The sequence below is a fragment of the Nanorana parkeri genome, unplaced genomic scaffold (assembly GCF_000935625.1).
Source record: "Nanorana parkeri isolate BGI_ZX_2015 unplaced genomic scaffold, ASM93562v1 scaffold196, whole genome shotgun sequence".
NCBI lineage: Eukaryota > Metazoa > Chordata > Amphibia > Anura > Dicroglossidae > Nanorana > Nanorana parkeri.
Window position 1 is genome coordinate 932712 of NW_017306464.1, and position 11380 is coordinate 944091.

General features: G+C 42.6%; 1 protein-coding gene across 1 annotated transcript in view; it reads right to left on the reverse strand.

Annotated features, from left to right (window-relative positions):
• Positions 1-30: 30 nt before the first annotated feature.
• LMOD3 (leiomodin 3) overlaps positions 31-11380 on the reverse strand; it is a 16877-nt gene continuing 5527 nt past the window's right edge. Inside the window, exons 3-6 of the mRNA XM_018555420.1 lie at positions 8589-8687; positions 2909-3959; positions 2448-2857; positions 31-78 (exon numbers count right to left, since the gene is read on the reverse strand). Coding sequence (XP_018410922.1) covers positions 31-78; positions 2448-2857; positions 2909-3959; positions 8589-8687 — 1608 coding nt within the window. The remainder of the gene's footprint in view (positions 79-2447; positions 2858-2908; positions 3960-8588; positions 8688-11380) is intronic.

The following is an 11380-nucleotide window of genomic DNA, read 5'->3' on the forward strand; positions in this document are numbered from 1 at the left end:
AATATTTGTACAGCCCATGTGTAAAGATCTTCACAACAATTCTTCTAAGCCTGTTTCTAGCTCTTTGGGTAGTGGTACCTAGATGAAAAAAAATGAACACAAACATTAAAATTAAGAATCATAAGTGTATCTGATGTGTTACATGATATTATAATTTCAATGAATATTCTAAAATATATTAAACATAAATCAGCTGTTGTCAGTTGCAGAATCTAGCTGAAAAGATCAGCAGGTACTTAAACATGTACTACTGGGCCTGTGCCTAGGGCAGACTTTGTCAACCAGGGTTCTGTGGAATGGGTTCCTTTAGAGGTTGGCAGGGGTTCCTTGAACAATCAGCAATTTGTGCATCTCAGATAAGTAACCAATGACACCAAATAATCATTGACATTTTTCCTACAGACTACCAATGTAAGGAGTATTCTTCTCTAGGGCTGCAACAACTAATCGACATAATCGATTATCGATTATTGAAAAAGTTGTCAACTTTTTCAATAATCGATTAATCGGCTTCCGATCAGTTGGCCCTGTTCACAGCTCCACCTCCTCTCCGCCTCACACTCACCGCCCACCCACAATTGGCACACAGACGCGGGGAGATGTAGTAAGGAGGAGCAGGTGTGGGGTGATGACAGCTGCCGATAGACAGGTCCGATCTCAGAAGCAAGTTGCTGGAAGACTGCTCAGGTAAGCCTGCACTTTCCCACACATGGTACATTTTTCCCCTAACCACCAATGTAAGGAGTATTCTTCCTATGGACCACCAACATAAGAAGCATTCTTCCCACTGATCACCAATGTAAGAAGTATTCTTCTCACTGACCACCAATGTAAGGAGTATTCTTCCCCTAACCACCAATATAAGGAGTATTCTTCCCCTAACCACCAATGTAAGAAGTATTCTTCCCCTAACCACCAATGTAAGGAGTATTCTTCCCATGGACCACCAACATAAGCATTTTTCTCACCAACTACCAATGTAAGAAGCATTTTTCTCACAGACCAACACACTAATGTCTAGTAACTTGTAGGCAGTACTTATCGGCAAGTGTTCCTTGAGAACTAAATATTATTTCAAGGGTTCCTCCATGTTAATAAAGTTGAGAGAGGCTGGCCTAGGGAGCTAGGGTAATGGGGCACCAAGTCACCCTAAATAACTTCTTGTAGACATAATAGGTGAATTAAGTGACAAAATAAAAGGGGAGGAGCTGCAGAGCAGATTTGCTGGATTTTGTTGTAGTTTCTCTCTCAATAGGGTCCATCTCAGCTATGCATTATACTACCACCTTGATGATCACTTTAAAGTGGGGGGTATAACCCAAGCTTAAGATTGGCCTGTGTCCTGTACTGTACTCCAAGAAAATATTATTATAGGTAAGTCACAAGTTTCTGTTAATGGTATTGAACTCCGTGCTAGATTCTTATATCTGTTAATGTGCAATTCTAGGCCCATATTTCCGCATCTACCTAGAGGGAGGACGGCTGGACGCTGTATGATGTGATTTAATGCAGTTTGAAGTCCAGCCATCCTTCCCCCATCTCTCCTAACTGAAACTACGTGTAAGGAGCTCTGCCTGGGAGAGAATGTGCAGAAGCCTGAGCATTGCAGCTGGGATCGAGTGATCACAATTGCAATGCTTTCCAGGCTTGAATGCAAATACTAAAGAAATGCATATTTTTTTTATATATATTATTAATTATGCCTTTCTTTATTTTTTCAAAAGGTGAACTTATCCTTTAAGGGGAGGCCAGCACATTTCATGACATTATCAAACAACATTTGTGTGACCTGAGTTAACTAAATAATGCTCCAATGAGATATAAGATGTGTTACCAGGAACAATGTGTTATTCTGTCAGCAACCTTGTATTGCTGAATGGCTCTCCCTCATCCTGCCTAGAAGAAGTTAGAATTGCATCTTCTAATGTCATAAAAAAAAAATCTTACATTATTTATGACAGGTCTTTAAAGTCACCAACAAAGAAATGATAGAAAACCTATGCTGTCCTCAAGATGCCCAACCAATGTAAGATAAATGTGAAAAAACGTTTCAAAGTAAACCCAATGTAATATGTAAAGTGTACTATAGGGTGGCCTATCAGTCCTTATTTGTGGTGGCTGTATTATTTTTTTCCCCCTTTATTTTCACCTGGTGGACCTGTCAGTACTACACTTCCTGACCTACGGTGCAACACTTGATCATAATTTGGACTACAAGGGTGACATGCCGACACCTAGGTCCATAGACTAAGCCTAACAAGTTGATGGTCCCATGTCATTAGTCACCCCAGGCAAGTAGTTTTTCCCTAATGTTTAGCTATACTTTAACCTGGCTGGTTATGCTAGCTTGTACCAGAGTGCATCCTATCTTTTAACAATGCAGGGTGTATGAGGATACTGGATAAAATGGGTTAAGTAGAAATCCCTTCCAAATTGAAATGACTCACCGCTTTAAGATAAGCCACGCTGCTCTGGCGAATATCTTTCAAAAGTTCATCTCTTGGCGTGAGGTTGACAAGAGGTGGTGGCCGGTTTCTTGGCACTGGCTTGAGAGTTTTTATTACATCCCTGAGATTGGTTTTCTCGGACAGCTCTGAATTTTGAGACGTGCTTGACTTGGGTGCTGCTCTCTTCAGTTGTATCATATCTCGCAGGCTGGTTTTATCTGCCTCTTCTCTTAACTTTTGGGCAACAGACTTTGGCTGGAATTTTTTTAGTTTTACCTCCTTGAAAGGTGGGGGTTCAGCATTGGCCATGTTTTCTGAGCTAAGTGGTGGCTTGTTTTGTTTAATTTTTCGGAGCGGTGGGATTGGAATCTTAGGCTCTTCAGGAATTGTTGGCATCCTTGAGTTAGGTGCTGGTGCACTTGAATTAGGTGCTGGTGCACTTGAGTTAGGTGCTGGTGCACTTGAGTTAGGTGCTTGATTAATCATTGCCCATAGCTCTGGAGGAATACCCAACTCCAGGCCATTCTCCAGCATAGAAAAGATTTCCTCCTCATCTTGCACTTGTTGCTGTTTCTGTTCTTCTTTCCTTTTCTGCCTTTGCTTGTCTTGGTTTCTGGTCAGCAGATTGGTGACCACCATTCGAGGACCAGGCAGCTCAAAATGGTACCCCATCTTCAGCAAAGTGTTATTGGCCTTTAGAAGCCTTCCAATTTCCATTTCCGCATGGTGGCCCAACATATGTCTCTGATTGTGGAACCTTAATTCGGTCAGGTATTCGTTAAACTGAAGACACCTCATGATGGCCACAATACCTTTACCTGTGATGAAATTAGACTCAATGTTCAAGGTGGTGATGCTTCTGTTTTCACGTAACATGTTGGCCAAGGTAAATGCAATGTTCTCATCAGCTCCCACGTTAGTCATACTAAAGGTCTTTACGTGCTTGCTTTTTTTTAGAGCATTTACAAAGTCAAGAAGCATTTCCTTTGGAATATTCTCAATGTTGTTCAAGTTTACCTCTTTGATGTTCGGATCGTTTTTCCTGATGCTCTGCAATGTTCTGTCCAAGTCGGTTTGGTTACCAGAAGGCCTAGAGCTCATCTTAATGAAACTGGAGTCTATAGCTAATTTCTTGGGGATGTTCAATTTGGAAATCTTCTCTGCTGGCTTTTTGTCTTCCGTATTTTCCACCAGATCAATGTTAGCAATCAAAGTGCTACCGTTTTCCTGTTCTACCATAGACGTCTTCTCAGAATTCCCACTTCCTTCATCCTTCTTTTGGGTTGGTTGTTGACCCATGCTATCTGGCACTGTTTCGGCACTGTCATTTTTTGGCTCCGCTTCTGAGATCTGTTTTGTTTGAACCTTCTCTTGCTCATCTTTTGTGTCATCATTATGGTTTTCCTTGTTGCATACTTCCTCTATTACATTTTTACTTTCTTCTATTTGTTGTCTTTCCTCCCCTCTGACCAGCGTTTCTGGTCTCAACTTTTCCTCTCTGGCAATTTTTCTCTATCAGTAATAAATGAAACAATGTCAATTTTGAGAAAAGGCTGATTACATTATCACATTCCATAAATGCTTGATCTAAACCCTCACTGGATGACATTTGCAGGGTTGTTAACAAAAAGGTGTAGAGTTTGGAGAAGGCAGGAGAAGTGAACAATCTAGGACAACATAGCTGAACTGGAAAGTGATCTGAATTGGAGAATTTTTCCAAATCAGCTATTTTGGCCTAAATTGTTCACTTCTCCTGCTCTTCACCCTTTTGTGAATAACCCTGTTAGTTTGCAAAACAGTTGTACCATAAACAATCAGCTGTTTTTACATAAAATACTTTACTTTTTTTCCCATTTCAGTGCTGCTGATCTCCTCCAGGATCGTTTAACCACTTCCTGTCGACATCCACTCTCTCCTGCTCACCTGCACTCCATTGCTGTGGACCAGCTTATTGATGGTGACAATGTCGGACCGTGCCTGAAGTCTCCATCAGGGGTTTGTGTGACAGGGTGACAGCCAAGGAGCACAACTGAGAAAGAGTTTTTACCACATAAAAAGAAGTGGTTGAACCTTCTGATAAGATCACTAGGACACATGGCCCGCTAGGAAGGTGAGTATAAGAGCTCTTCTATTGCATGGCACTTTTTTTTATTACTTGTTTCCAAGAACCGTCTGCACACCCAATCACCAAGCACCAGTGTTGTCACATAGGAAGAAACTACTCTTCAACCCCATATGCTGTACAGAAAAAAAGGAAGGTGATTTAAAGGCCAGCTTCAGCTTTTCAAAATCAATAGACCTCCATTGGGACAACACCTGTGATACTCACCTTTTTGCTGGCGCTTTCCCTGCAGACACTCCACTCTAACAACTTGGTGCTGCTCCTCTTCCAAGTTGAATGATATCCATCATTGTTTAACTCATGTCCTGTGAGCCAAGGCTGTCATGGACCCACCCCCTTGGAGGTGTTATCTCATAACTTGGGCACACAAGAGAATTCTGCATACAGCAGCCCTCACAAGAGAGCCATTCTAATCAGCAGAGACAACTGCCTACCACCAGTGCCAGAGAGGAAGGATCTTACATGCAATAAGAAACCAAGATTTTAGGTAAGAATGCTGGAACTGATTCATTGTATGGGGCATGGAGCAGGGAAAGATCAAGTTGGGCTTTACGTTTAAAGGGTTCCCATCACTTACAGTGTATTACTGCCCTTAGCATGTTACTGTTGCCTGTAGTACTTTTGTTTTTGTGCCAGCTGGACCTGTCACCATCTACAAAGAAACCAATTATGGAACTTGTCTACCTAAAAACATAGCAATATAAATAGGTAATGTTGCTTTTTTAAAACCAGTCAGTTGTTTTCATCTTCCAGCCTATACCAGGAAAAGGACAGATGGACGCAGATGCCCCCCATTGTCCACCTGCTGCGCTTGTCAGTCTGCTACAATTTGTCAATACCAGACATTGGATGGCACTAAAGATGAACTGATTCGTAGAGTCTACGTTTCTCTCTGCATCTGAATTCTATGTCTAGGTAGATTTTTTTGGACAATTTAATATTGATAAGGTGCAGTGTTTTGTTCAAATGTTATTACTCATTTCAGGTAAAGATAATACACCTGCACTATATGGATGATTCTTCCCCATAGTCTAAAGTCCTGAGACCTATATATATGTCTGAGGCTGGCATCAGTGCCACTTATATGTTGAGTGTCTCTCTAACGAGGAATTGCAGATGAGACAGCTGGCAATGTCATGGGACTCTGTCTGTTCTGATGCTGCAGGAATAAATCCCCACATGCATACCATCTCTCTTATGTCATGTGCTCCTATAGACAGGGCCTCATGAATAAAAGTGTCAGTAACTAAGAACCATCTCTGTTGGCCAAATGACCGAGTCAAATCATATCAACCATTCTCTGTCCTATATCGGAAAATATATTTTCCGTTGCCCACATAAAGAGTTCTGTTGTGGTCAGTTGTGGCAAAATTTCAGCCAAAGCCCCCATTCACAGTGTGAGCATTTCAGGCAATTTTTTTGGGCATGTTTTTCAGGTATTTTAAGCTTTATGAAACATTATAATTTGTGACATAATATGTTGTTGACATCCTTGTATTTGACTCCTGGGTTTTCTGTATGGAGTATTGGTGTCAGGTATGGATGCACCGATACTGATACTAGTATTGGTATCGATGCCGATACTGAGTATTTGGGCCAGTACTCGTATACCGGAACTTCCGGTCAGAGGAAGATTTCCTCTGACCGGCATTGCCGTAGGGGAACATGGAGCCGGCTTTCCGGCCAATCAGCATGGAGCTGGCCGAACAGCAAGCTCCTTGCTGACTGGCTGGAAAGCCGGCTTTCCAGCCAATCAGCATGGAGCCCGCTTACTAACCAATCAGGAAGCCCGGAGGCGGGTCATTACTCACTGCCCAGCTTCCTGAATGGCTGGGAAGCCAGTTTTCCAGCCAATCACAATCGAGCCGGCCAAACAACATGGAGCCGGCTTTCTGGGCAATCAGAAAGCCGGGTGGCATGCCAGCGGAAGCACCGGTATCGGTACTCTGTATCGGCGAGTACTGAAAGCAAAATATTGGTACTCGTACTCGATACCAAACAAACAATATTGGTGAATCCCTAGTGTCAGGTGCTATCGGAGCTCTCAATCCAGAAAAACTACACGCCCAATTTCTTCCCAGGCTATTTTTTGCTTGCCATGGTTCTTGTAATGGGCATCACTTGGGTCTTGAGGTTCTTGTGGGCCCTTACCAGGTGGATAAAAATCTACACATCCAGCACGAACACTCATGAATCCTTAATATGTGCTCCTGAAGTTGCTAGGAGGAGGAGACTGATTAGGCGCAGAAACGAGGTAAAAAGCTTGCGTCACGTTTTCATGCGCTCCCATTAGAATCCATGGGGCCAGCAATGCGTGATTCTACCCTTTTTTAGCGACAAATTAGCAACACAACGCTCAGGTGTAAACGGGCACCACTGAATATAATGGGAACCAGTTATGGAGCATTCTTGGGCTTCAGGAAAGGTGTGACAGATTGCTTGGGTGCAAATGGGGGCTATATGAAAAGCCACCATACATGAGATTCTTATCAGTTGACCATAACTAAAAAATAAAAAATGGCAGGGATGCTCAGATGCCAAGTACTGTACTTGGTACATGAACAGATACTTTTCCAGCTCCAAGACTAAACTAGAGAAAAACTCAAAAGTTAGGAGGCAGCTGTCATTTTCAAGGAGCATACAGAGCTCCTGGGATTTGTACATCTCTGTTTTATTGTAAGATTTTTAAAAATAAATTTATATAAGTGATGCACCGATACCATTTTTTTCAAGTACAAGTTCTGATACTTTTCAAAGTCCTCACAGATACAAGTACTGATATATTTTTGTTTATTGTCATGTGACAGTTTTTCTAAAACAATACAGACTAATGATTTCAGGACAGTGGTGGAGCGCCAGAGCCAGGTCCCAGCTGCAACCCTGGTAGTTCTAGTCAAAATGCCACGTATCGGCACTGGTATCGGCACTGGTATATGAACATCCCCAAAAAACGTAAAAATTATTTTTAATCCTGAATTTATTAAATAAATGAGAAACATATATGGAGAACACTGTCCCTGGAATTCATAAAGAGTGTCTTAGATACTCTTTAGAAACCAGTCTCGCGATTCCCGTATATATATGTAAGGTGTATATTAATCTGCCGCAGCTCTGACAGGACTGTCGCAAGCACCTTTCCTACGAAGTGGCAGAGAAGCTCGAGAGAGTAATGGAAGCGTATCAGATATCAGCTGCAGAGGAACTCAAAGACAAAATTTTGTTGCACAATTATCTCAAAGATATGAAGTAATAATTACAAATGCGACACAATCAATCATTTACTCCAACATGTAGAAGGTCTAATTTACCTCTACTTTCCTTACCACCGATACGGTGGTAAGGAACAATCTGTCTCAACAATAGTGCCGTACAGGGGCGTAACTAGAAATCACAGGGCCCCATAGCAAAATTTTGTATAGGGCCCCCCAACCTGCACCCCCCTCTGGTGCTTGAACTACAGCACAGCATATATTATCATTATTATTATATAATACGATTAAATGCCGTTTGCAATAGATCAGTGTCCCTGAGCTTAGGATACGTGTGTCCAGAGACAGTGATCTATTCAAAACTGCATTTAATCATATCGCGTACATTACGTGTGGACTGCCGCTTACAGATATGGCCGCTGTCACCCAGTCATTAACTTCAGTGGGTACAGCGGCCACATCTAAGTGGGACAGCCAATATTCCTGTCACAAGAATATATATGTTTCTGCTGCAGGAATGCCAGAACGTCCTGTGTAACGAGGCCTAATTCTTTAACCGTGCCACCAATAAAGCTGGGATAATGGAATTTGCAATCACACAAGGGGGGTTATAATTATAATTTAAAATACTACAGGGGTTTATAATTTGTAACCCCACTTTCCCCTGCTTCACTGGATTATGCAAATCCCGCAATTAGCATAAGAATGAGCCGCCGCCAGTGTTAATGGCTCCTGCAGCTCAGTAGATATGGGGACAATACTGAGAGACTGCAGTCCCTGTCACTTGGTCCTCCCCCCCTCCCTGCTTACCTGTCGGCAGTCCTGGCCAGCAGTGGAGATCAGACACCGCTGCTTCTTCTCCAGCCGAACACAGGCAGGAGATGACTCCGCCCTCCCCCCCGCTCTACACTGTGGCAGGGGAGAGAAGTGCAGGTATCCTTAGGTTCCGTGCGACTCTGCACAGATTCTAACTTGCGGCCGCATGGAAATTAAGGATCCCTTAGCCTCTCTCCTGCTCCCGACCGGGCCCCCCTCTGGCCTCGGGCCCCATAGCGGCCGCTTAGGGTGCTATGGTGGTAGTTACGCCACTGGCGCCGTACACTAAAACTGCCCCAAATAAAAACTACTTCAATTGTCTGCACACTTGGAAACAACCAATGAAAACATCACAGGGTTTCCATGAATTTGGCGCAAGGCTTCTGACGACATACACATCGCCATAGATGTATTTTAAATGCCTTATTGAAACGCCTCGTGTATATTCCCTTCAAAATTGTCATAAACTGGAATATCTATAAATCAAAAATTTTTACAGTCACTGACCATTCGCTGCTTTTTGGTGTATCTATAAATTTTTTAAAAGTTTCGGACAATTGTTTTTTTTTGCTGTTTACGTCCTGTTGGAGAGATTTCCTTTCTGCTCCTGTCCCAGAAATGCAACAGGAAGTAGGAGGGATTCCCCTGTTAGACAAATGCCATCAGAACAGGTGTCTGGATTGGAAGGCTTCCCTTCTATTTCTATTCTGAAGACAGCTGTAGAATTTTGGATTTCCCATCACTTTCTGTTCCATTGGCAATGGTCTCCAGGACAAACAGGGAGGGGGTATATCACACAGTCAGACGATATAAATAAGGCGCGGGGTGCTGGAACTTAATTAATGGGGGACATGATTTTCATGTACAAAATGTTTATCGGGGATAGTCACATTAGCAGCAAACGTTTTACAATTAACTCGATGACAAGGGCGAGAGGCCACAACCTAAAATTGGTGCACAAAAAATTTCAGCTCAAGGGGTGAAGGGGTTTCTTCTCAGTTAGATCGGTCAGGGTCTGGAACTCGCTGCCACATGCTGTGATTTCAGCTAAGAGTGTGGAATCATTCAAGAGGCGGTTGGACGATTTCCTCAGGGACCGTAATATACAGGGGTACAAGTACTCTTAAGAATGAGATCACACAGAGACCTATACATACGCACACATCAGTAGGACCATACACATGCACACAATAGGTTGGACTTGATGGACATGTCTTTATTCAACCTCAAATACTATGTAACTATGTGTATTTTAATGGATGTTCTCAGTTGACCATCTCACAGGGTGGGGGGAATTGTTTATCCTAAGCCCCATTTACACCTGAGCGTTTTACATCGGGCTTCCTGAAGCACGACAATGCTCATCTTTAAGAATCGTATTATTTTCATTGGTGTCCTCTCACATCTGAATGTGTGTCGCTTATCACGTGAAAAGGTACATGAGCTTTTTTTTTTTACCCACCAGGATGGCACATTTTTGTCCTTATAAACTTCAATGGTAGCTCTGTAAAAAATAAAGCAAGGCAACTGGACCTGCTGTATTTTTCTTGAAGACGTTTCGCTGGTCATCTGATTAGCTTTCTCAATTCAGAATGACGTACAAAAATCCTCTGGGAATACATATGGTGAATGTTGCTTCAATATTATCGGGGATAGTCACATTAGCAGCAAACGTTTTACAATTAACTCGATGACAAGGGCGAGAGGCCACAACCTAAAATTGGTGCACAAAAAATTTCAGCTCAAGGGGTGAAGGGGTTTCTTCTCAGTTAGATCGGTCAGGGTCTGGAACTCGCTGCCACATGCTGTGATTTCAGCTAAGAGTGTGGAATCATTCAAGAGGCGGTTGGACGATTTCCTCAGGGACCGTAATATACAGGGGTACAAGTACTCTTAAGAATGAGATCACACAGAGACCTATACATACGCACACATCAGTAGGACCATACACATGCACACAATAGGTTGGACTTGATGGACATGTCTTTATTCAACCTCAAATACTATGTAACTATGTGTATTTTAATGGATGTTCTCAGTTGACCATCTCACAGGGTGGGGGGAATTGTTTATCCTAAGCCCCATTTACACCTGAGCGTTTTACATCGGGCTTCCTGAAGCACGACAATGCTCATCTTTAAGAATCGTATTATTTTCATTGGTGTCCTCTCACATCTGAATGTGTGTCGCTTATCACGTGAAAAGGTACATGAGCTTTTTTTTTTTACCCACCAGGATGGCACATTTTTGTCCTTATAAACTTCAATGGTAGCTCTGTAAAAAATAAAGCAAGGCAACTGGACCTGCTGTATTTTTCTTGAAGACGTTTCGCTGGTCATCTGATTAGCTTTCTCAATTCAGAATGACGTACAAAAATCCTCTGGGAATACATATGGTGAATGTTGCTTCAATCAACATAATATGTTTATCATGACCAGCATGGGGTCAGAAACCCGGAAAGGATCGGTTTAAAAGCTGTAGAACATATATAGAACATGATGAGTCAGGGACTTTAGACCACTGCAGCGGAGGGGGGAGAAAGGCTCCAGGGACTGGTCTAAGAGCAAGCCGGCTCCAAGGATCAAGTGAGCATAACTTTGTTATTTTTGAAACTAGACAAGAATGAGCACTTAACCCTTGCAGTGCAAAAATTTCCCTGGAGTTCTGATTTGAATACCTTTTAACATGCATTATTCACCACACATTGGTAGTGTTTGGGAAGGATGGATTTTTTTTTCATTTGATTGTATGTTTCGTTCCCCCCCCCCCCCTCCGCCACCCGTCGC